This window comes from Dermacentor andersoni, chromosome 2, assembly GCF_023375885.2.
Source record: "Dermacentor andersoni chromosome 2, qqDerAnde1_hic_scaffold, whole genome shotgun sequence".
Lineage (NCBI taxonomy): Eukaryota > Metazoa > Arthropoda > Arachnida > Ixodida > Ixodidae > Dermacentor > Dermacentor andersoni.
Genome location: NC_092815.1, coordinates 77,376,628 through 77,402,542, shown reverse-complemented (window position 1 = coordinate 77,402,542; position 25,915 = coordinate 77,376,628). Strand labels below are relative to the sequence as shown.

At 48.0% G+C, this 25,915-nt stretch overlaps 1 protein-coding gene across 1 annotated transcript in view; it reads left to right on the top strand.

Annotated features, from left to right (window-relative positions):
• Nucleotides 1–25,915, top strand: part of LOC126542060 (solute carrier family 12 member 2-like) — a 139,898-nt gene that overhangs the window by 72,934 nt on the left and 41,049 nt on the right. The window contains exons 2-9 of the mRNA XM_072286444.1: nt 10,307–10,399; nt 11,752–11,827; nt 15,196–15,291; nt 16,120–16,259; nt 18,729–18,842; nt 20,743–20,854; nt 23,434–23,561; nt 25,300–25,503. Of these exons, the coding sequence (XP_072142545.1) occupies nt 10,307–10,399; nt 11,752–11,827; nt 15,196–15,291; nt 16,120–16,259; nt 18,729–18,842; nt 20,743–20,854; nt 23,434–23,561; nt 25,300–25,503 (963 nt within the window). The remainder of the gene's footprint in view (nt 1–10,306; nt 10,400–11,751; nt 11,828–15,195; nt 15,292–16,119; nt 16,260–18,728; nt 18,843–20,742; nt 20,855–23,433; nt 23,562–25,299; nt 25,504–25,915) is intronic.

Here is a 25,915-nt window from a genome sequence, read left to right as displayed (position 1 = left end):
TCCGCGGAACATACCGTCCGCGGAGCATACCGTCCTCGTGTATCTTGCTAAAATGTGGAAGATTTTGGCTTTTACAGCGTTCTGCATCGCCAACGTGTCGCCAACGCTAATGCTGTGGTGCCACCTGCTACATGGAAATCAAAACACTTTACTGGCTTGGTACCCTCTCTTTAGGCCTAACAACGGCAAAACAAACAGCTGATCTCAGTAATAACAAGTAATCGCGAATACTTTGTCCTCAGCATGATATGGAACTAAGCGATGCCTGATTTTGCTGTTTACTTTTTGCTGTCGGGCCGGACAGCACATAGCAAGGGCTAACTCGAATCGAAGCGGATCGTCTGGGGTGGTCTGGGCGCTGCCATGTTACGTAATCGCGGTAACCTGCCACGTTAATGAGTGCCATAGTAGGACGCGTATGCGCAGTGGGCCTAACGTATCGCGTCTCGCAGTACCGTATCACGCATCACTCGAAGGCAAAACTACCTTTATCAACTTGCACTCCACGCTCTACCCCTCCATGTTTGCCGGGGCTGTTTGGTTTCCACCTGCCATCTGCGTCGCGGTCACTGTCCGCAACTGATTCGGGAGTTCTTCCCGGCTTATTCTTCCTTGACCGAGTTAATGGTCCCATCGGAAGCCTGGCCTCCGCGGGGCTTCTCGATCGACCATTTCCGCGCACCGTACAGTAACGCGCAGCCAAAAGACACGTGATAAATGCGCACAGTAGGGGTTAGGGTGCTTAGCGCGGACAAGATTTCTCTGCGGGGAGTCCGCGGAAGATGCCGACTAAGTCATTTATATCGGCGTCCATTGACCGACGGCTGCGCCGAGGTTGAGTTGGGTTGATAAACGTCTTTATTGGCCGTCCAAAGTGCTTGGATAGCTTAGCTGTGCCGACTCTGGGAGTTATTTCTAAGAAAAAGTGTTTGTGTAAGACATACGAACATGGTTAAGCTCCGTATAACATTGTCATCACATTATAGTGATGACGATTTACGCTGTGGAAGTGTGGTTATTTGGCGATACTGTTTTCTTTCACGGATGTTGTATAGGCACGTGCTGTCGTCTCTCCCGCTAGATGCCGCGGGAGTGTCGGAAAGCAATTGTGACGCAATATCAGCCGCAATTTAATTTTTATGTTTCCGAACAGATGCGTCCTGTACTCAATTTCGACTAGCGAACATTTCTTTTTGCCACAATAGTGATTGCCACGCGCATACCTAATTAGTAGCATGTACGGCATTCTTTATTACGGAGTCCTGTGTTTTGATTTCATCTATAGCCTTTCTATGGAGAGGCCTATGCCACGACATAAATTCGTAAGACTAGGATATACATGCACAAGTCGTGATAAGTATCTTCCTTGAACCACGGCACGCCATTGCGATACCATTTAGCACTCCTGTTCGCACGTCATGTCGCATCCATGTCGTTTCGAGCTTCATCCTCTCTAAATATCCGTCCAAGAAAAACTAGAGCCTAAGAAAGAAGCAGCGGAAACTCGAGGAATTCGTGGTACGTTTCCTTGTCAGTGGTGTCGATCAATTCACCCTTTTAATGATACTTCTTCACTATTTGCGGGGGAAAAAAAAAGAATCAGTGACGATTTAGCAGTAAATGTGAGAGAAATGCGTTAACATAATATCGCACCTTTTTGAAGTCTAGAATACACGATTTAAACCGTGGCCACCACATCGCAAAGTGTTGTTCAGAAGCTCTACGACGACATGTGTCGAGTGAGCCCCCGACAACACGCACACACGCACACACGCACACATGCACACAGGCACACACACACGCGCACACATGCACGCACGCACACGCACACACCTCAAAGAGGTACGACGTAATGCTAACGCGTTTCTCTTGCACTACGAGAGAGATAACAGCAAGGACGTGAACCAGAGATAGACTATACTCTTGCGAACTCACAGCCTTACGCAGTGCGGCTGTGCCGGTTATGGAAATTTATGGTCCGTTAACATTGCGGAAACTTGTTGCTGACATCAAAACAACTTAACCCTCAACAGGCAGAACTGTCGGCGAGCAACTTTAACAAGGGTGTAAGTCGGCAGTTGTTTGCAGAGTATGTAGACGCGCTTGGTAACAATCGCTGTTGCTTGCGGTGTGGCAAGGACGCTGACATGCGCTTTCATTTTTGTGATTGATTTTGCTTGTCTTTTGCGAATATTGTTGGGAAAGCGATTGGCCGTAGTCGACAACGACCTTGCGGTTCACTTGTCCCTCTCGGAACGTTGCCAATAGCTGTGTATACATCAATAAATTCATCGAAGCGATATATATAATGTGTGTGTGTGTGTGTGTGTGTGTGTGTGTGTGCGTAAACCGAACAGAGCGTACGAGACCTTGATAAGAACCGCGGGTGCACAGCGCACGTGTTTTTGAAAGGTTCACTTGGACAACAGAGGAGAAAACGGCTGTTGTCAAGGCGGCCCCTTCAGCACAATTCGCTCCATTAGCCGACAACCTTGTTGTACTTTCTTTGTAAGAAAAAAAAAAAAAAAATCCGCGTCACATCTCCCGACTCGCTCAACGCTTTTAAGCGAGACGAGACAAGAAACAGGACTGCGACGGCGTGCGGGAGTATACATATACTAGAACGCCTAGCGTCCCAATGAACTTCCAGAATAAAACTGCTTGTTTGTTTCTCTCGGAGCGCAGCGACTTGACGAGCCACTTACACCGTCGTAACATGAGCAAGGGCTCGTGTTTCCTGTCCAACGTTTCGGCGCTCTTACGATGCGAGTAGCCCTGAAGGACGCAAAATGACCCATTGTGTGTGGCGCATGCGCACTCCTCTCGAGGAAAACGGCGTCTGACGCTTCCTTATTTCGCCAAATGAACGGGGGCGTTGAATAGACTGCCTTGAGAAAGTTTCACTCACGCTGTACTACGCGGCTCCGCGGGCCGTGTTTCTCTCGGGGTCGTAAAAGCCCCGTTCGTTTCCGAGTGTTCTCTGGGTTATTTATATTCTCCCCGCGAATGATACTGTACTACAGGTTGCAACTGCGCCGTGTAATAATGTGGTCCAACAGATAGGAACCGGCTCCTATTACTCCCTGTTCGTTGAAACTCTGCTCACGTCAGTGGTTTAGCCTGCTTCCCTATTGCCGGTAAATTAAACCTCTCGCCGCCTTCGGCTGGGACAAGTCTTTTGCGACGAACTCAAGGTTACGACGTTCTTGTAGCTTTCAAATAACGCGTTACGCATTGATTGTCTTACTTCTTACGTATGATACAGTTGCAGTTTTCGCCGAGAAAGTTTCGAAGCAACTTTCTCAAGCAACAAATTTCGAAGCAAGTTTCAAGCGGTATGTAAGCTATCATGAGACAGGAGCTCGGTGACGGATCATGTGTTGCTTTACAGCGTTAAACCACTTGAATCTCACTCACTCACTCACTCACTCACTCACTCACTCACTCACTCACTCACTCACTCACTCACTCACTCACTCACTCACTCACTCACTCACTCACTCACTCACTCACTCACTCACTCACTCACTCACTCACTCACTCACTCACTCACTCACTCACTCACTCACTCACTCACTCACTCACTCACTCACTCACTCACTCAATCAATCAATCAATCAATCAATCAATCAATCATGTTCATGTCATTCGCGTAGGGTTTCAAAACTTTTCGCAGACAGTACGTTCGCGTCGCGCGTAACATGATGTGTTATCTTCACGAAACTTACAATTAGCTTGTACACTTCTGTACTTTTGCCATAGGTAGACGCCAGCAACGGAAGAAAACTGATCGTTGCCAGATTACCATTTTACTCCATCGCATTGCGTCAGCCGATATTGGATGGTTAAACGTCGTTCAGCTTCACTACCTTTAATGCTTCTTTGTCGTCGTGCACAGGCATTATGGTTTGCACGATTTACCCGTGCTTGATTAGTTTACAACAATGGCGCTCTCCAGCGCCCCACTTTGCATAGGCGCACAATGATGCGATGGCGCGAGCAAGTCAATAAGATTATAAGCTTGCGCTCGGTGCTTACCAAGGCGGAGCTTTCGACATAATTTCTCCCTGCAGCCTACATCGGCCGGCCGAGCAAAATGTCTATGCTGGTTTAAAAAGCTTTTAAGCCGCCTTCAGGCCATTACTGCCGAATTGAAACGCCGGAAGGGTTCTGAGGGCAAAGCGCCATTAACGGTGGCGTAACCACACTGCTTTGTTAAGACGGCTGACTTTTTTTTATAACCAGTCATGCTACGGACAAACATGATGTGGTCACGTGGGATTATGATAAGCGTCCGCCGCTGCATTTAAGAAAGGGCATCGCGTGTCGCCTGTCGAGTGTTTTTGTTTGTTCAGCCCGTACACGATAAATCATTCGCTACTTCAGTGCAACTAGAATGTTTTTAAACCGATTGTTGCCTAATGTGTGCAAGTATACAAGCTACGTTGTCTTTCCTTTTTTGTTGTCTGGCGACTGTACGTTGATGAATGGTTACCGCTCTCGAAGCGGTTAATATTTTCCAGTAGGAAGCATTAACCGGTTTGGTCTTCAAAAGAGCAAAAAAAAAAAAAGCTTTATTGTCTAGTGTTGCTGCGGTAGATCGCGATCGCTGACCAGGGCACACATCTATAATTTGAGGTTCCCGGCAGCCCTGTACATACGTCGATTGCAAACGCGTCGAGGCTTAGTAATGGTTTCTGGTGCGGCGACGTGGTTGCTACTACGACGCCGTCTCCCTAATTTTGTGCAGCACTGTTAAAAGTGCGCGGGGCTTCAGTTCACCGAATCAACAAATCCATGGACATTTTCTCATCCACGCAATCATTCGCCTACTAGATATCACTTGCGGTCTGAGCGACGGTTGCATGCCGATTGCTACACGTGTCACATTCCAACTGATTTGTCAGCTTCTCCGATGATAGAGCGAACACCGTCGCAAAGCACCAGTACGGGAATGCTGGCCACTGTTTTACGCGGGAGTGACCTCTTGTACCATATTCAAGTCCCTTTGTGAATGTTCGGGTACATATTATTATACGCTTGGTATATTTGCGTACAATGAGAATGATGCGTGATCCGTTGGAGTTTGTCCACCTTACAGAGACATAATTAAGTTGAATGGGTCATGCCTCCCAAGAACCATCACAGAGCTAGGAAGCACACTAGGTCCTATGCCTTTTCCTTCAACGCAACGTCAAGTTTTAAACTTTCTTTTCTGGTTTATTAAAGACGCTGGCTTAATTGACAAGTTACAGTCTGTTTATATCATCACCTTTACCTCACCTGTACTTAGCACGATAATACATTTTACTGCATTTCATTTTCTTTTTCGTTTTGCCGTTCTTCTTTCTCACAGGGCCTTCCTGTAGCCAATCCCTTTCCACACGCTAAGTAGCATATGGCGGCTACATGCATACCGGCAGAATTCTCTGCATGTTGTTACATAGCTTTCTCTCTCTCTCTCTCTCTCTCTCTCTCTCTCTCTCTCTCTCTCTCTCTCTCTCTCTCTCTCTCTCTCTCTCTCTCTCTCTCACTCACTCACTGTCTTGATCGCGTTACTAAAGCTCTCCCGTATGGAGTTCAAATATAGAACAACCGGTCACTCACACAAAATGAGTAGCCACTACTCCCCTCGTTCTTAGAGTGGGCAGCTATTCGACGTCACTGCACGGTTTTATCGAGTAGACGTCTAGTCATAGCGACGGGAGCAGTCATGGCAAGCTAGCGAGCAGGCGAATCCAAGCGTCGATGGCCGCGCTTTCGAGCCGGGCATCCGCGTAAAAGCAAGTCAGACGACTTTAACCTCTTCTTGCTTTTGTTTTGTCATTTCCCCACGTCGGACGTCCCGTTGGCGGCACGCGCTCGGTCGTGTGCGTGCTAGTCATTAACGAGTATAGGTCGGAGGAGGCTGCGCAGACTAGGAGAGAGTGGCTCTCCGCAGGAAACACCTTTCTTTTTTTCTCGCCGCGTTCAAGAGTTGCGCAGCAACTAGCTCTATAGGCTGTCCCGCAGAAGAGACAAAGGAGTCGCCGTCGTCTGTCCGCGCGTCTGACAGACGGCACCGAAAAGCAATTAGCCGGTCGCGCGCGTGCGCGCTAGCTCGCTTCTTGATGGCTCGAACACAGGCGACGCGCTGTTTTGTTTCCTCTCTTCTGGTTGTCGTTCTTTGGTTAAGAGTCGTGATCGTAGTCACCACAACAACGACAGGTTTAACTCCGCTATGATCAAACACAGTCACCCATCAAGGACGATTATAACAACTTGATAACTTTCATTTCTGTCCATGGAGAGTACATTTGTGCATGAAAGAAAAAAGAAATACAAAGGAAGACTAAAAGAAAGAACTGAAATATTGTTTAAGTTATAACTTAGTCAGTACAGTAATTAACTATTAATACTTGGTTTACTGAACTATCAACAGCTGAAAACTTTCTCCAGTGTATCGAAAACGCTACTATAGGCTATGCGTCAAAGGGGCTGACAACCGAATTTTAAGGACCGAGTTTTTTATGGTGCAACGTAAAGCTCACCCTCGGTAACGATTACACCAGCAGCGGTTACCTCCAAACGCGCGTGGTTATTTTGTAAGCAGAAGTTTTTATCTGTGCAGCGTGTAAAAAAGAAAGGAATACCTCCTCTAGCAAAGCAGAGAAGTGAGAGCGATGCCGATAGCCCGCCTCGCAAATTCCTCGGAAATTGTGAAAGCCGTTCTGCTTTCACAGCAGTGAGTGCAGCTGTCGTTAACCGCCTATATTTGTACCTTTTCCACCACTTTTGAAAATAAAAAGCTGCTACAATAGTTTGCGTTGTTGCACAGACCTTTCTGAAATTGGTTCCGCGTTTTCCCCCCAAGTACATGCCTGCGTCATGGCTGGCTGGCCCCCGGCGTCGTTATTCTGTCGATAGACGAACCAAGCCAACTCATCGAAAACGAAGGCTAAGGCGGCGCCCCTTTTCTACTCTCTACAAACGAAGACTTAGCTGCATATTATTAAGTTAGAAAAAGCTTGTAATAGAAGAAAGTGTTCTGCATTTCAATATTAGCAGAAAGACCAGGCACCGCGTACACTTGCAGAAGATCACGTGATAGGTCACTTGCACATCTTCATGTTTTTGCCGCGTGGGGTGCCAAAGGTAATTTTTCGGTACTTTTAGTGATGAGTTAAAGAAAGTGGCAGTTTCGCCCGAGAGGCGAAGCATCGATTGCGATAGCAAATTAGTGGGCAGCTATACGAACTAAGGCTAGTAGTTCCATCGGCCGTCAGAACTATTAAGCATAGACATACTACATAAATTAACAGGCATGGTTTATGTTGGCAACAAGCCAACATAAACACATTTCACTCGATGACCGCGGAAGCTCGCTGTCAAAAGGCTGCAGTGAGGAAACGCGGCAGCAGCAGCGAGCGAATTGACTGTCGTGCCGCCGCTCGCATCAACGCCTACTACGGCGCGAAAACACAGCGCAGCGTGGACTCTGTACCAGTCGCATTTGGCTTTCAAGATACAGCGGCCCTGCCGGGCGCGCACGGGCTAGAACGCGTCCCCCTCCTCCTCCCCCCGAAGCCTTGCGCGCGACGGAAGGCGGCGCGCTTCTTCCCCGCTTTCCGTCGTTGCGCGCGCGAGATTGAGCCGTGATCGCCGGCTCAACCTCCCACGCTTTCACTCGCACATACAGCATACGGCGCGCGGCGACCACTTTATCGCCCTTGGGCTTTATACGGAACCTCATGCCGACGGCAGAAATTCGCCTGGAGTGTCCATATAATAGCTGTCGCAATAAAATGTAAATCCTATTTTAGTGAGAAAAACAGGCCTCGTTTTAGCCAGTACGATAGCCAATCTTCCTATCAACTGAGTTATCTCGATTCATGTTCTGAGCGGTTGTCTTTCGCTTTAAGTTTCCCGTGCATGAATAAAAATAATGAGGTATCAAAATAGCGCAACATACATGATATGTTGAGCGTTGCCGGGGGAAAGGAGTACTGACATGACATTTTCAATTGTGGTTTTTTTCCTTCGCTAAGTGAAGGTTCAAACCTCAGGAAAGATACTGGCTATCGTCAGAGCGCCCTGAGTAGTTTACTGTAATACTTGTTTCCACGAGATAATTCTGGTTTCGGTACCCAGGTAGTGGATGCGTCATGACGTCATGATACACGCTAGCTCTGTTCCTGCAATCACTGCAACATGGTCAGAAAAAAATCCGTTCTATACACAATTGTTTATTTTGCTATGTGGCTAAGGTCGTCGGGCGTGTTTATCTAGCCTTGTTGCTACACGGCGTTAGTAAATTTCGCTCTGTGTCATGACGTCACTACAATATCGACCTGTTGCAAGGTTGGCATTTCGAGAGTAATTTTAGTATCAAATTGAAATATTTAATTATCGCTTCCCAGGCTTCATACTTTCCAAATGTCACACTTTCACTCGCGAAATCACTGTGGCAGAGTTTCCAACACTTCGAAATAATACCGGTGTCAGTGCACCGTAAGAGACGAAGCCTATCCTTCGTCTGTTCTTTGTGCTTTGTTTTTGCTTGCTCATTTCACGGCGTACGCTGTAGTTTCTACTGTGCGCATGTAGCAAGCTTGTGGCTGCGCGGTTGTTTCGTGAACGTGGTTGAGAACATCTAAACTGCACACGTCCGGCACAGTGCGTACAGATTAATGCGTAGTATGGCTAAGTCGTGAAAAAGAAAATTGTGGTAGACGAGATCTTCCGGAGAAAAACCTGCACGGTGGGGTTATTTTAGTGCTTTCTTGCGTCAGTGCCGTAACACTTAATGGAAACAAACAAATAAACACAACAAAGAAGAAAGAAAAAGCTGCAAGGGAACAAAAGAAACAGCCTAGTTTCTTCTTTTGTTCACCTTGCAGCTGCGACTGCAAGGTGTGTTTGACAGTTCTTCGCGAACGATTAGGCCAACAGAAGTCGAAAGTGAACAAGCTACCCCCCCCCCCTTTTCTTTTTTTGTCAAGTCTTTCGCGAGCTTCTACGAATAATGGCAACCGCTCCCCCGCCCCCCTCTCCCATTTATACCGAACGCTGCTTAGGTGTCCTTATTGTACTTTACTCTCGGGGCTTCGTGCCCCAGCAACAGACGCTTCTCTTTAAATAGGTCAACTTCTTTTTCAAAGCAGTAGCAGTGTACAGGGTGTCTCACGTAACTTGAGCCACACATTAAAAATATGCATATGCTACGTAGCTGGACAGAACCAAGGTAATATCGTTTGCCGTCGCTTGGAGATACTCAGCCTATCTTTTTTCATCCCGCCAAATTAGATAATTAGTCCTAATTAATTAACCAGCTTCTCGAACATTATAATTAGATGAAAAGTGTCAATGAGAAAATTGTACAGCGACATGAAAAACTCCTGATACGGCTTTCTGTTGCTCCGTACGTGCTACATAAAAGTGTTTTTCCGAGCGTGAAAGAAGTCCGCGAATTAATAATAGAATAACAAGACAAAGGAGGATAAATAATATGACAGTAAGACAAACGAATATGCAAACAAGAACAGCGTTGTCTCATCTGCCTTCTTTTCTCTTAGTACTTGTTCTTTTATTGTTTCTTTCTGTCCGTGATTATCCGCGCGAAGACTTGCACGGCACCTGACAGATGTCTCGGGATGCTACACACAGTCATGCGTGGTCTGAAGTTTCGTTAAGCCAGATCCTGAGTCTGATGCTTCGAAGACCGGCTCCTCCAACTCTGTTCCTTTCACTAGAATGCTTCTCTGTGATCATGGATGGCGCTTCTCCCTGGTGACTTGGTGGTTAATGTCCAGAGACGCGCGCAAAATGCTACTAAAAGCGCGTTCTCGGATGCAGTAAGCCTGGCTGCACAATAAATTGATGGGACATTACACGCATCATCTTTCCATCACGCCTTGCTGAGTAAGCTTCATCAATAAAAATAAATAAATAAATGGGCAGGAGCTTAGGAGCCTAGGCCGGCGATGATTCCCCCTCCCCCACAAATAATAATGATAATAATAATAATAATAATAACAAGAACAACAACAACAACAACAACAATAATAATAATAATAATAATAATAATAATAATAATAATAATAATAATAATAATAATAATAATAATAATAATAATAATAATAATAACATCAAGAAACTGAAACAAAGCCACGAAGTGCGCATATGCAGTGCTTTGAGGTTTGTGTTCGAATATCACTGTTTACTTGTATGGTGGACTAACCACGTGATTTCTTTTTTCGATGGTCTCGCATCGTTATCGACTTCGGTTGGTCCTAACCGTTTGCCTTTCACCTTGTCTTGTGCGCAGCAGTCACTGGAGAAGTCCGCTCGCAACACTGCCGACGAGGTGGTCATCAAGGGCAAGGGAGCCGTCAAGCTGGGATGGATCCAGGGAGTGTTTGTGAGTATACGCCCGCAGGAGGCCCATTCTGTTCTCATCCTTCTCCATATACCTCCTCAGATCTGAGCGCTGACGCATTGTCCTGTTGCTCCCAGTAAGTGTTTACGTCTCGCTTCATCCAGCGTCGGACTGCAGCCAGTGTCGTTAAGCAGTTTAAGAGAATACTACACCGTTTGCACCCGGCTGCGCAGCTTGTCGCACGTACACTAACGAGTTCGACGTAATTTGTGTTCGCGCGCGCGTGCGCGTGTGTGTTTGTGTTCGTCGCAAATGTAGAACGAAGAGAACAACATTAACCGGTGTGACCTTTCATGTCCAGGCGAGTGGTACCTAGCTAAATGACATGAAACAACAATAGCAACAAAAATTTCTGGGGATAGCCCTCTCAGACGATCAGGGTCACCGGAAGGCGTCGACAAGAGAAACGTGCGCAAGATACGTAAAAGGGAATTCGTAAGTTAGGGATCACTGAATAAATTAACTTAATCGAGTTTTCCGAACGTTAACACTGTAATGTCGAAACACTGTTCCATTGCACACCAAGGACAACTATCGAACAAATTGTTCATTTTATTTCTAGCCATGGAGAGTGCAATAGTACAGAAGTAAAAGAAACAAAGGAAAGATTATTTGATGTAGAATTAAATTAAGTGTAATAATTAATACTTAGTCATCGGTTTACTGAACTATCAAGAACTGGAAACTCACTCAGTCTTATCAAAACTGCAACTACAGGCTATCGTTTAAGTTTCCCGTGCTTAAATCAGAATTTTGAGGTATCAAAACAGCGTGGCATGAGTGGTAGAGATTGGGCCCGTTAGTAGGCCATTTTTTAAAATAACAACAGTACAAGAGACAGGGACAAACGAAGAAAGACCAACACAACACTGACTTCCAACAACTTTGTTGTTGTAAGTCAGCGCTGTGTGCGTTTTAAGCTTGGCCTATTATGATATACGTCGATTACAGCCAAGTTTCGTTACCAAGGTGCGGGAAGTAATATCTTATCGATAAATATTTGGTTAGTGTGTCATATTTTACGCAATAAATGGAAGCAATGGAGAAGTTCTGATGGCTAAAAAAAAAAACGAGTTTCCTTTAGTAGTGAATCATATATCCGCATACGTAGCTGCCTAATTTCTGACGCTTCAGTATATGCATGGTGCATCATGTCATTGAGGTTCTTCTTAGCGAATTGATAAAGTTAGTAGCGGATTTTATGGCACAACGTTCGTTGTTTTTGTGGAACATTAGCGAAAAAAAAAAAAAAAACGGTAACCGTGTTGTCCTGTTTCGGTTTGTCCTCGACAACTCCTAATGGGTGCTTCTTTCTTTTCTTTCCGGCAACGCAGGTGCGATGTCTGCTCAACATCTGGGGCGTCATCCTGTTCCTGCGGCTTTCCTGGGTGGTGGGGCAAGCTGGAATTGGTACGATTTAGTTACTTTCACTGCAGAATAAACTTCCAACTGTGTTCTCTTGGCGACGCCCATATAAGGTTCGTTCCTTGTACCACATACAGCAAAGAGAGGCGCGCACAGTTTTTCGTCCGGTTTAAACATTTCTTTCCGGCACGAAGCCTTCTCGAAAGGCGACAATTTCACTCGTTGAACGCGTCATCGTAGCAAAACTTACGTTCCGGGGCCCATGTGCGAGCTCCTATATTTAAACACGAGATGGGCCCGATTTCGCCTATTGTAAGGGATTGAAGTATGGCGAGCCAGCATTTGAGCAACGACGACGAGAGGTTTGTTGAGACGCGCACAGGCTTCCTGAGAGTGGGTGTGTCGCCCGTTGGAAGCACGAGGAAAGGCGCGGGGACAGCACGAGAAGATGCCCCTCGCGGGACTTGTGTAAGAGGCGCTTCCGTTTGAAGCGGCGCCCGTGCAACATGTTCGCCTGTCGGTAATGCGCGCGCAGTCTTAGGAAGACTGCATCAGTCAGGCGCTTACGGTTTCGAAAGAAACGGCTTTTCAAGAGGAAGGGGGGAGACAACAGCAGGACCCTCTGAAGCGGTGCGCCTCGCTGAAAGATGGCAAGCCGCTCTCCTTAGCGAGGCACCCGAAGACCAGGAGTGGGCCGTCCAGCGGGCCAGGGCCGTTGCCGAGGATCTTGGAAGGTATTGCTCGGGCGATGGACCCCTGGCAGACTAGCCCCGGGCACCAACAGCATTAACCGTTGGACAAATAAGGTTTATTTGTATCCTATCCTCTAAAAAAACGGGAGTAAAGCCCGTACGTATGTCTGGGTGACCCTCGCTAGGCAGGGGCAACACCCAAGTGGCAGCGGCCACCGTGCCTTCGCCTTGTCGGGACTCGCCTCCGTGGAAACGGACTCGGATGGAGAGGTAGCCGCCGCGTGACCATTCGAGGGCTTCTGTCATCGCCGACCCGTTGGCTTTGGACGCGGTTGGAAGAAGCACTTTGTCGCCCAGTGCGGGGACAAAAAATCCGAAGACAACTAAGCACTTTTTACGAGTCGTGAATGCGAAATCATTAATTAACATTCGAGTTTTACGCGGCGAGTAGTAGTTTCCAATTTTGCTGCAGGGTATGTTATCGAGTTTTGCAGATCCGCTGCTGTCTCACTGCATTGCATCGACGTATCTGCACTTCGCGTTTCTGTGCTAAGTGTCCACCACATTCCTCTGGCTTCATCGCCGCCACTCGACGCCGCTCCGTTTCGCGTTTTAGAGCCAACAGGCTCTCGCGTTCTGAGCACACTTCGCTGCATATCGAAGACGTTATGTGTCGCGTCTCCGTATCTGCTCCGTCCGGGCACGCTGGTGACGGGGCGTCGCGGCGATCCCCCTCTCCACTCACGCAACACCTGGCGCGCTATTGGAGCAGCAGGTGTTCCGATTCGCCCGCTCTGCTCCGTCGAGGAGCGCTCGTGGCACCGCGTCGCAGCCGATGGGAATTTAGGTGCCATTTCGCTGCTACAGACGACACCGGCTTTTTCGTTCAATGGGCCATTTGATGCTTTTGCATCAAAAGCAGCCCGCGGAGCTCCCGATGACCGTGGGTGGTCCAGCATTGCTCCTTTATGCACGTGCCTCCTTTTAACGATGCCGCGCCAGTTGGGGGAAAGCCTTAAATGGGGTCATTACGGTCGTCTGGTTGACATGTGTATACGCGGAACTCATGCCGCGAGGAAGGGATTGGATTTTCATTGTTTTCAAGCGCTTAGTTTTTAAATATGGGAGACAGTTTGCTGTACTCTCAATATTCACGGACGTGTGCCCGTCACGGCACTTCCCTTTGGGTCTGAACCGGACCGTGCACCTTTCAGTGTTGTTACTATTGGTTATTCGTCACTTGTGGGCCGGACTCCCGTGCCTTTCAGATGACACCTAGAATCATTGTACGAGGTTCTGGTCTAAGGTCAGGTGCTGTGCATTTTCGGCTCTGCCGAGTGAAACGAGTTCCCAGTGATATCAAGTTCCAAACGTTATCTATATAAATATGTCTTGTTTGTAAACTTCTGTATATAAAGCTGGGTTCCTTTACAACTTCACGCCGTATCTCCAGCCTGCGCAGTTAAGTCTCTGTGCACGCCGTCTCGGACGGGCGAACCTCTGGTGCGACGAGCCGAGTTTGTCTTCGTACAAATTCCGATCGAACAGGCTTCAGCGCTTCAACGAAGCAGCGGAAAAAAAAAAGAAAGAACGAAGAAAAACGAACCAACGTTTACGCTCGTAAATGTAATAGTTGGCGACGTTGTGCAAGTTGATGACGCACTGGAAACCACTCGCTGATTTACCCCCGTACTCGAAGTGCGCATTAACACGAAGCCCATGGTTGACTTGATCTAGGTGACGCTTGACGTGAACGCGCCGAAGAAAATGCAACGAGCGTCTTAAGCACGTTCGCGCCAGGCGTCATCTATAGATCGAGTCAAGAGTGTGCTTCATGTTAAGGCACGTTTCTGAATACGGGGAGGTCAAGGTAATTATTGTTGCGGTTTCACGTTTCAAATATCTGCGTGTATTGTGGGAGAGCGAAGCACTGCACATTTTCGGGCTGACTGTTCATCTGTGGTCACCTGACTCGACATGCTTTGCGACCACACGAGCATTTTTTTGCATTTCGCCTTCACCGGAATGCAGCCGCCATGGTGGAGAATCCAAACTGCAATCTCGCTGTCGGCAGCAACACCGTCTCGCTGAAAGGTCTGCAATCTTTTCAACCCCAGCTTGGCCTCCGAGATGGCGTGCTACTGCGCGTTGCTTCATTGTGGAGTCATGATCCCCGCGTCAGTGGCGACTTGCCCAAGCTTCTCTCGCTTGCGACTTTAGTGGCATTCACTTCCTACTCGTCGAATGGAGCGCAGCGAAATCACGAACAGACGGACGGACACCACCGATGGCCCATGAGGAAGTTCCACGTAATACGTGTACTGCCCCTGAATGGTACTTCGTAGGCGACCTTTTCTTCGACCTACCTTAGTTCTTAGTCCTACAAAGCTTTACTCCTACCGTGTTACCGCTCGTGACACAGCGTATGGCAGGTTATGTAAAACAGCATAGTGCCACTGCTCCAGTGTTCGCTGCAGCAATGTTTTAGGCGTCCGGTGCCTTTATTCTTGTCTATACACATGGGCGGTGATTTCTGCATTGTTTGTATCAAAAGAAGTGCGCAGAAATTAAGTAATACATGATACCCGTTCAGTGTAGCAGTGTGGAGATGTAGCAGTACGCCTTCTTCCCAAAGTAACCTCCCAAATTGTTTCTATCGAAATTAAACTCCCCTGCCCAGTACTTCGATAACCTATCGTCTCCCTCCACTGCTCCGTGCAGGCCTGGGCTCCGCCATCGTCATCCTCGCTTCTGTCGTGACAATGCTTACGACGCTCTCCATGTCGGCCATCTGCACCAACGGGGAAGTCCGTGGAGGTAAGCGCCCACTCTGTATTTACGAACGCGTATCTTTCCCGTTACGCCAACGCTGAAGTAGTGCCGAAAGCAATGACTTGCGGGTGACGTGAGCGGTAACCGAACTATGTTTTCTGTATGTGAATGTGATCGTACAGTCACTCGACACACTCATCTAGCAGGAATTTTTCCTTATATAGAATTTTCTTAATTCTTTTTTTGTATTTCTGTGCTACCAATCTAGCATTCCGGTACAGTCATACGGATGACACTCTTTTGTTTATTTCTGTGCTACCAATCTAACGCTCCGCTGCAGCCATACGGATGGCAATTTTCTCTTAATGTGATCTTTCACCGGTTACCGTGTGTACTGATAAACGCTGCTAAAGAGTTTACGAAGCGTTCCGGTGGCCAATTTCGGTCGTTATGGAAGTGGAAATTGACAGTCCATAGATTCCCTATGGGCGTCGAGTAAACTGATATGCCGTCTTATAAACTCCTTGTGACCGTATAAAGTTTACAGGCATTCAATGGACAAACATTTTTAACATGAATGATTTTTTTTTTAGTAGGATTGAATTGTAATCCGTAGACATTCAAGTCGGATGTTTGTAGAAACTTTGCACGGACATTAGTCGACAAAAATTGTAAGGCCGTAAGTCCGCAGGATTTGTTTAGGCGTTTTATAGACTTCACAGGAAGACGTCTACAAGCTTTCTATACTGCGCCTAAATATGTGCTTTATGTATGCGTGAGATGAGAAGGTATATAATCCGCTTGTCACTCGGCAGTGCACACGACAGTGACATGAAAAAATAGTGGCTCCACACGCTTGTTTTGTGTTCGCAGGAGGGACGTACTACATGATATCTCGAAGTTTGGGGCCCGAGTTCGGTGGCTCTATCGGCCTCATCTTCTCGCTAGCCAACGCGGTAGCCATAGCCCTCTACGTGGTCGGCTTCTCCGAGACCGTCCGAGACTTGTGCAAGGTGAGTGAAAAAGCTCGCCGCCTTCATTCATTTTAGAAGTGATATTCTTGCCAGCTGCATATCATCGTCGGTTAAATAATTTTGGTTCTGCTTTCGACCTTCGTTTACGTAATTGTTAAAGCGTTTGCACGTCTCCTTGCGTCAACGAGCCATCGAACGAGCCAACGAGCCAGGGGTCAAATTTTAGACGCGCAATACGTTTGTCGGGGTGGTCTTCCTCATAACTTTATTGCTTATTCGCCTTCTGGTCACAATTAGGGAATGGATAAGTACGCTTTTGGCCTTTTATTTAGTTGCTCTTGGAGTTCTTCGTATATCTTAAAGGTAAATTTTTAATAATTGTAATGCTCGTAATGATTGCCAGGTGAAATGATTGATGAGGGCTGGCTTCGAACATTTGGTTTAATTATTTACGGGGTGTGTGCGGACGAGTGATAATTTTTTGTTCTGCGAAAGTGACGACGTGCCAACGTTTGACTGATTCATTCAATGGGACGTGGTACCCGTTGCAGTTTCGCACGCCTGTGTTCCTAGTCGTGAAATCAACAGAACGTCAGTGTATGCCGTAGTGGGGCGTAATACGTAATGGGGTGACTGGAACTTACTACAGTGCTGGTTCTGAGGAGACGTTAACGTGACGCGTGCGCTAACCGTCCTCCGCGTCCGCAATGAGGTGACGACAGCTCCTTACGTGGATGCACGACACTGTGGCTGTTGCAGGGAAATCCAAAGTTGATCGTTGCACATATGTTACATCTATTTGCTGATTTGGGCTGTGGCGCTCGTTCCGGTGCCGCACTTACACGATGCTCACTGCCAGCCGCGGTTTCTAGGTTGTTTTGTCAAGTTGCTGGCTAAAGACATGGTCGTGGATTCGACGCCCGACAGCGGGGAGGGACTCCATTTCAATGTGCGTGGAATGCACAAGCATTTGTTGGTGCATTCAGATATACAGGTGCTCAAACTTAATTCGGAGCGTCCCCTTGACGGCGTCTCTCCTAGCGCTTATGTTGCTTGTGATCCTAACCCACCAGTTCAATATCGATTCTCATTCCTACACTATCGCACATTCTGCACTCTATACCGCGCACGCTACGGAGTTTACTGTTTATAATGCCAAACTCTATTTTGCGGCAAATCAGAATACAATTTACGTTCACAAGTGATGATGTACCGGCGTGATTTGCGAGCTAATGTGATTGGTTGTCTTTAACTGACAGCTTCGTATCGCTTATCTCGCACCCCTTACTGTTTCTGGAATGTTAGACAAGTAAGAATAAGAAGCCAGTCATTCGTATACAGTACGGCAACCAAAAAGCTCGATTGAAAACGACGCAATTTAGGCATCACTTTGAATACGCGACGACAACCCGCCGTGGTTGCTCAGTGGCTATGGTGTTGGGCTGCTGGGCACGAGGTCGCGGGATCGAATCCCGGCCACGGCGGTCGCATTTCGATGGAGGCGAAATGCGAAAACACCCGTGTGCTTAGATTTAGGTGCACGTTAAAGAACCCCAGGTGGTCTAAATTTCCGGAGTCCTCCACTACGGCGTGCCTCATAATCAGAAAGTGGTTTTGGCACGTAAAACCCCATAATTTAATTTTAATACGCGACGACACCACTGCGCACTTTAAGCCATGACGTAAAGCGGGAAGTCTTCAGGGGGCACTGGTCCTCCTCTCGCGACGTGACAGCTCAAGACATCCAGGCCTTTATGTTATCGGGGAGCGGTTGGTTTACGCCTATAGCCTAGAAAAAAAAAAAAAAACACCTCGTTCGCATATGCACACTTGCTGTTCTGGCCTTGCGTAAGGTTCCCTTGCTGACATAAATCTCCTCAAGAGTGTTTTAGGAGATAGGCCAAGTAGCATTAAAGGCTCTGTCACCATAATTAATATGCGCTGCTGTGTATCGCACGTGCTGTTCGTTACATGCCAAAGACATGGAGAGACAAAACCTGCGGTCCTGCTTGGGGCAGTTTCGTCACGTAACCAAAAATTGCTGAATACAGTTTTTCGTTTCCTCGTCACTCTGAGTTAGCTTTACGTTGTTCACGCTGCGCTGGGGTTCTCGCTAACGTGAGGGATCTATCGGATATAGTATTCAACACCTGTCGGATATAGTATTGAAATGTACATTGCGTAAAATAATACGATGGCGCCTTTCGAAGCATGATGATTTTTGTTAAACAGTAGGAGGTCTGTTTTGGAGATATGTTATTAATTCTGCCTAAAAAGCGGCTTCAATTGATTTCCTGGAAAGATAGCATCTTTTTTTTCCAAATTTATGTGGCACCGCGGCAGTTAGAGTACACGTTTGCCCTTCAGCGCTCTGAACCAGTCCGTTGCGCCATGCTTCACAGCCTACCTCAGGGTTGGCGTGGCCGCGCACGTGTCGTAACCTGAGTGGATGCGCTGACGTTGTTCTGAAACCGTCAAAATTATTGCTCGTTCCTTCACCCACCGCAGCAACAAGGCACATTCATCGTGGACGGCGGCCTCAACGACGTTCGGATAGTGAGCGGCGTCACCGTCATCTGCCTGCTGGGAATAGCCATCATCGGCACCGAGTGGGAGTCCAAGGTGAGCATGTATATTGGGAGCGCCAAGGTGCGGACTTTCGTCGTTCTCACAATGTAGCTCCTTCATATTTTGCGTGCAGTGAGGTTTGAACGTCTCACGGGCCGCCTGTTAACTCATCCTGGGCCGTCTATTACCGGCCTCGCCGCGCAGAAGTTCTGTCCTGTAGCCATTATTAATTCCTTTGGCATGTCGTCGGCAACCGCGAGATAACAGCGATAATGACAGTAAAGCAATAAAAACAACAGCCAGCAGCAGCAAAAGACAAACACAGCACGATAGAAAGATAAGGAAAGGGTTACTGGACGGATTCCACGTCAAGAAAGAGGGGGAGGATTGTCGTCAGCGAGCCTTCTGTTTCTTTCTGCACGAAATAAATCCGATTCTTCGAGCGATATGTCAAATGGTCGAGCCTTTCTTTATCACTTTGTAATTTTTCAATAACACATCTGCTCATGATCGAGCGTACCATGTATACCCGCCGTGGTTGCTCAGTGGCTATGGTGTTAGGCTGCTGAGCACGAGGTCGCGGGATCGAATCCCGGCCACGGCGGCCGCATTTCGATGGGGGCGAAATGCGAAAACACCCGTGTACTTAGATTTAGGTGCACGTTAAAGAACCCCAGGTGGTCTAAATTTCCGGAGCCCTCCACTACGGCGTGCCTCATAATCAGAAAGTGGTTTTGGCACGTAAAACCCCATATATTATTATAGCGTACCATGTATATATCTATTTGGTGACGATGTTATGGAATAAAGAGTTGGGAGTAGCGCTTGTCCAGTGTCCATCCCCTTTTTATTTCGTGCAGTATTTTTCTTCTTTTCTTTTGCGCTCATATTTGTCACGTAGCACCAACTAGGCTCTAAGCAAGCCCTTCTACTTCTTCGACACATTCGACGCTAAGCTTACACCTCCTTCATTATTTGCCCCATGCATTGGCTGCAGACGTGTGTGCATAGTTACAAAGCACGTTCCCGGCGCCGTTGAAACGAAATATTTTTCGTGACCTTTGCTAGGGGGCACGTCGCGAAATTTGGGAACGTATCACCTCTGCCGGAATGTAACGCACGATTTCCGTTGCCGTGCGATGTAGCGTTTTAATTTTTTTTTTCAAAATCTCTTCCGCGGGTTTCTGCCGGTGACAGGAACGCATACCTACCGATTGAGAACGACGGTCACTATCACTCTGTGCCGCAGAAGTTAACTCAAAAACGTTCGCGAAGTGAAATTTCGTGATTTCGTGAACTCGGATCTCCGGGTGGTAACTTTACGTTTCTAAATCGAAGGCTCTTTGCAAACCCCCTGCCGGGTTTTTACGACCGTGGCTGCTGGATGCTGCATATGTCATGCCGGATATCTTTGTCGAAAAAAATAAATAAAAATGAATTACGTGCCCCATGATGGGATCGAACCTAGGCAACTGCGCAGCATCCCGATGCTCCAACCGGTAGGCCACGCTCACACTTATACATCCATCGGGCCAACGATAACTGTATAGCTCTTCGGGATGATCGCCCGCGGGTGTCACCTTGCTTAGCAGTGGTGCGCAAAGGCTCATGCGTGCGCGCGCCCGAGCAGATGCGAAGGGGCTGAGTTTGGACAGCTTGTAACGTGGATCGTGTTTTGGCGAGGGCCTTCGGGATGACCTTGCACTGACACTTCGACAACAGAGAAACTAACACATGTTTTAGCGCTCTTTTGTGAATTCAAACGAAGCGCCGCTGTACGTAGATTCCAACAGAGTGCGTTGGATCTGCCGCAATTCTTTTATTTCGATCTTCTGCTGGAAGAGCATGTTTCTTTATGTACGATAATGTTCGTGGAATATCTGCCTATTGGAGGCCATCGGTCGGTGTGCTGACGGCGTCGCGTGTCCCGTGCGCGCTGTGCGGTTGATCGCAGGCCCAGATGGTGCTTCTGGTCATCCTCCTGGTAGCCATGGTGGACTTCCTCGTCGGAGCCGCGATTCCCCCAAGCTTGGTTGAGCAGTCCAAGGGCTACTTCGGATGGTCCAGTAAGTATACGCTCACGCTCAGCGCTTCGATGAACTGGTGACTCGTGAGGCAGTCTCGACTCATTTGTCGATGAGAGAAAAAAAAGAAGGAAATCCTCCTTAGAAGCATGGTAACGCTGTAAATGTAATACGTATACGTCGGGCTAATGTTTCTTCACTACTTACAAGTATGTCTTTGCCACTTGACCGTGGCGAGAGGATCTTCGAAAATGTAAGTGCGGCATCGCGTCTTGTCTTAAAACTCCGCAGTCGTCTTCTGGCAAACATACCGTTAGCACTTGGCAGGAGTGTTCGATTCGCCCTCTCACAGGAACAACCCACGAATCATGCCTGAGCTGCGGTGGCGCAGTGCCTGTATGGCGTTCAGCTGCTGACCCGAGGTCGCGGGTTTGACTCCCATATCGTCGAGGCCACATTTAAATGGAGACGGAATGCAAAAAAAAAAAAAAAAAGAAGAAGACGCCGGTGTGCCGTGCTTTGTGTGCACTCTTTGAAGAACACCAGGCGGTAAAAATTAATCGAGAACCTTTCAGTATACTGTGGCTATCCACTGTGCCAGTATTGGGACGTTAAACCCCACATTTCTTGTTTTGTTTTAAGAGGTGCGTAGTCGTGTCGGCTGTATACACAGATAACATGACAGTCTGATGTCTGATATGATGTCCAGAAGAGTGTTTTCGGACGGAAAGGTACGTTTAACCGTATGGCCAGATGCTTTTCAGTATATGGCAGTGTGGCGTTAAAACAACAACACTATTTTTGCTTAGTGCCCCACCATTGGTAAACGTCGCCCATTGTGTCTGCTTATCGATTTCCTGAACGACAATGGGGTTAGCTCCTGTCAAGGGACTGAGCCCTTGAGCCGTTACACTTGTGCGGCAATTCTGTTACTTTTCGCGCTTGCTCATTGGACTTACTGGTACCGGCCTGTACGTTAACTATAACCATGTACTCGACTAGTCCGTATAAACTGGAGTTATAAATGGAGAAGATGTCCATGAAACCCGCCTGTTGCTACAATTCACCACCACCACCACCATGTCCATGAAGAGGACTTTTACGTTATACTTTCATCCTCGCTTTTCCTTTCGTGCTTTCAGGTTTAATCAAGCGCACACATTGCTCGAGAATTAACGAAGACCGTCACAAGTACATACCGTGACTCACAATTACTCACATACCATAAGGAAGGTGCGGCAGAATGCACCTCGCGTAAGCGGAAAGAGGTATTTACAGTTATCTTCCGACATAGCGATGCAGCCTATCACAGTGGTTTTAATGCGAAGCTTTCTTTGCCTAATCCTTGAGTTTGGAGCGGCTGGTCGCTTTCAGTTTCTCGCCGAGTAAACTGAGCCGATACCGGAGGCAGTGCAGCAGTAAAGTAGGCCGGTCTCGGAGGCTATGCAACAACGTGTTACTCGGTGGGGCCGATCCTTACACCAGTGCGCGGTATACTCGTCCTCGCAAAAAAGACTTTGGTGTGGTCTGTATAACGCGAGCCGATTCCGGGAGGCAGTGCAATCCTGATAATTCTTATCGCATTACAGAATCGCTCAGTTGCAGCACGTGTACATAGCTGCATTACCTAATGGCGCATTCCATTGTCACAACAGGAGCGGGGGGCCAAAGGACAGAGATGAGCAGAGCAGTAGAACAGCGAGAGTGACTGCTTGCTGTCCAATTGAAACGATCCGTGCGCGCTAGAAGGCGCCTGGGCGAAGGTGTGTCACGTGGCCACCTTCCCGCAACGAATATCAACGCGAACTTCGCTTCTCAGCCGCCATTTGCTGCCACACACTGAACCAAAATGAGGGAAACACAAATGGAAATAAAAAGGACACGACGCGTTTGCGACTTCCTTCGCACTCCGCTTCTCGCGCGGGAGCAGCGCGGGACTGCTCTTGGCGTCGTCAAACTGCTCTTGTTCTCCCATTGGATCACAGCGTTCCTGCTTGTCAATTGGAACGGCAGCTAACTCTTGAAAGAGCTCTTTGGGGACACTACCGAGTGCTACTGTTGGCCCAATGGAATATTCCGAAAGTTAAATCTAAGTTATGGGGCTTTACGTGCCAAAATCGCGATCTGATCGCTCCGCAATGATTTCGACCACTCGGAGCTCTTTTTAGCTCGCACCTAAATCTAAGTACACGAGCGCTTTTTGCAGTTCGCCCCCAATGAAATGCGGCCGGCGCGGTCGGGATCGAACTCGCGACCTCGAGCTGAGCAGCGCAAAGCCGTAGCCACTGAGCTACCGCGTTAACATTGGTTGTTCCTTCGCATCGTTCTCCGGGTACGGCGGCGTCGGTGTCTCGTCAACTATAGACGTAGCGTGGGCTCTCCTAAACAGCTTTGGCGCGGGTAAACAATTGCTTAAGTCGGAAATAAAGGGCAATTGCAAGCGTCCCGTGTCTTTCCATAGCATTTAATTGAAATGACTCGAGAAAGCGTCGCTTAAACACCTATTCAAGATGTGCATTAAATCGGCGTGACTTTTTTCTTTCATGTTTTTTTTTTCTTTCATGCTTTCATGAAAGGCGTGTCATTGATGCAAACATTCTCGTTCCTTTTTTGACACGCAGCGGCCATAGCGCTGGAGAACGTCGGTCCAAACTTCCAGGAAGGCGAGAACTTCTTCACCGTGTTCTCCGTCTACTTCCCGGCTGCCACGGGCATCCTCGCCGGCGCCAATATCTCCGGAGACCTGGCTGTAAGTTGCGCCCGTTGGCCTGCTGCCGTCAGCTTTCGCAAAAGTCTCTCGGTTGAAAATCGTGACGCTTGGACGGCCGCGCCTCAACTAGGGTGTTTGAAGGGAAGCGCCGCGCCCCGCTCCGTGTGCTGCAGCCATCACTGGGCTGCAGCAACGCTTGTCGGCGATCGTTGCGGCGAGATGTTCCTTAAAAAAAAAGAGCACTTTCCGCTATAATAATAATGGTAATTAAAAAAGATGTAATACAGCACACATGAACGGAACAATGAGGCATCCAGCGCTTCTACGTGTCGATCAGTTCGCCATCGCCCTGCCATCTGCAATGTTTTTAGCTCGCTCATAGAACGAGTGTCAGGCGACGGTCCCGGGTTCGAATCCTGGATCCAATCGAAATTTTCTTCATTTGGGAAGTCTCATTTTCGAGGAGGCCGGCTGTTTTTTACAGTGGAGCTGTTAGAACCTCGCTGGGTTTCTCTTGACGTCCGCAGCTTCGCCGAGCTAGGCAAGAGAGAGCGAAAGCAGAGAATAAAAATAGCATCGCGCAGCATAGCGACGCGGCAAGGGTGGGTGGAGCCTAACGGAAAAGGAGGAGCGGCGCGGTGGTGACATAGGTGGTGTGATATGATTGCTCTTCGATAAAAACCCCCACGCGCTGGCTTCGGCGGTCCTCTTTCTCGCAGTCAAAAAAAAAAAAGAAAAAATTATGCGTGGCTCTGCTATCGCAAACACCAGAAACCAGCGGAGCTGGGCGAAGCTCGGCAAACGTTAGACTAAGTTTGCGGTTTGGCACTACGTTACTGGCCTTCCCCGAGCTCCGCTGGTCTCTGGTCTTTGCGATAGCAGAGCCATGCTTAATTTTTTTGAGCAAGCGATTGCTGGTTTGCCATTTCTTTAGAGCGAGGCTTTCTGAGCGTCATTCCCGGAATTTTGCATCCGCTTTGACTTCTAACCTCTTATTGATTGCGTAGGTTCACGCTGCCGTCCTATAGTCCTGTTTCGGCTTATAATATAGTGCCTAATTTGGACCGCTTATGCTGCCTGCTTAACTCCAAATGAACATCTTATCAGCCCCGGTCGTCTGTGGGGTTTGACTAAAGATTTGGCGCTACGCGTGTTGTTAGTCGCTCACATTATTTACGACGCATGCGTATCGAAGAAAGCGATTTAAACTGGCGGAAATCGTCAGTACGGGGTCCATCGGCAGTAGCACGGGCAGTCGCGTTTCGCAGGTAACTGGGAAAATGTACTCCGAACTACGGACCAACCAGAAAGGGGCAATTAACGTCATCAGACGCATATAAAAGAGACTGCAGAAGAGCCTTTGTCTCAGTTGTAAATGGCGCTCCCTTGGAAGATCCAGACCGCGGCGGAAACAGAAGAAAAGAAACCACCCGAAACCACGGTCGCGTCGTGATCTGTAACCAAACAAACCTGCACATTGTACATACGATGTGTGGCGTTTAAGTGCACCGCCGAGGAAAAAAAAAAATAAGCGCGCGCGCGAGAGAGAGAAAACGAGCTTCGGTTACATGGACAGACATCAGGGATATGTATTCCGCCTGATTCTTTCTTTTTCTTTAAGCCCTCTGCAGCTTGCACCCCATTCTTGGGTAACTTCTCTACAACTGATTGCGAACCGAACTTCCACAGTCACCCCGATTCAGTTTTCGGGGTTCCCCGCTTCGTCGCCGGAGGTTTGCTCGGGAGCTGACCCTCGCGTAAACGCGTGTGCGCGCAGGACCCCCAGACGTCCATTCCCAAGGGCACGTACCTGGCCATCATCGTGACGACCATCTCGTACGTGTTCTTCGCCATCGTGTGCGGCTGCGTGACGGTGCGCGAGGCCAACGGACTGGCGCTGGTGAACGACACCACCTTGGCGGACGTGCGAAACTGCACCCTGACCGGAGGATGCGAGTACGGCCTGCTCAACGACAGCCAGGTGCGCCATTCATTCGTCCGTGCTTCAAAAGGGTCCACAAGTTCGTTAAACAGCTCTCTTTGCTTTGGCGCAAACTATACTGATTTGTTCGATAGAGTTGTTGAACAAAATTGATAAAGAATTTCACATTGATTGGTTGTTTCATTATTTGGTTGGTTGAAGCAAGGTTGTCGCGGGCTCATCAAGTTGCTTTCTTTGCTTTTCATGCAAACTGAACAGATCTCGTCTTCAAATAACATGTGGAGGCCGCTAAAGAAAATCTATTTTCCAAATACATACTTTAGCTAGGCACCCATAAAACGTACCGGTGACACTCATAAACAAGTATTCAGTTACCCCCAAAAAGATAGCTTTCTCTGTAACTCTTCTATAGTTGATTTCGGACGCAAGCTTTAGGCTTTGTCATAAGATG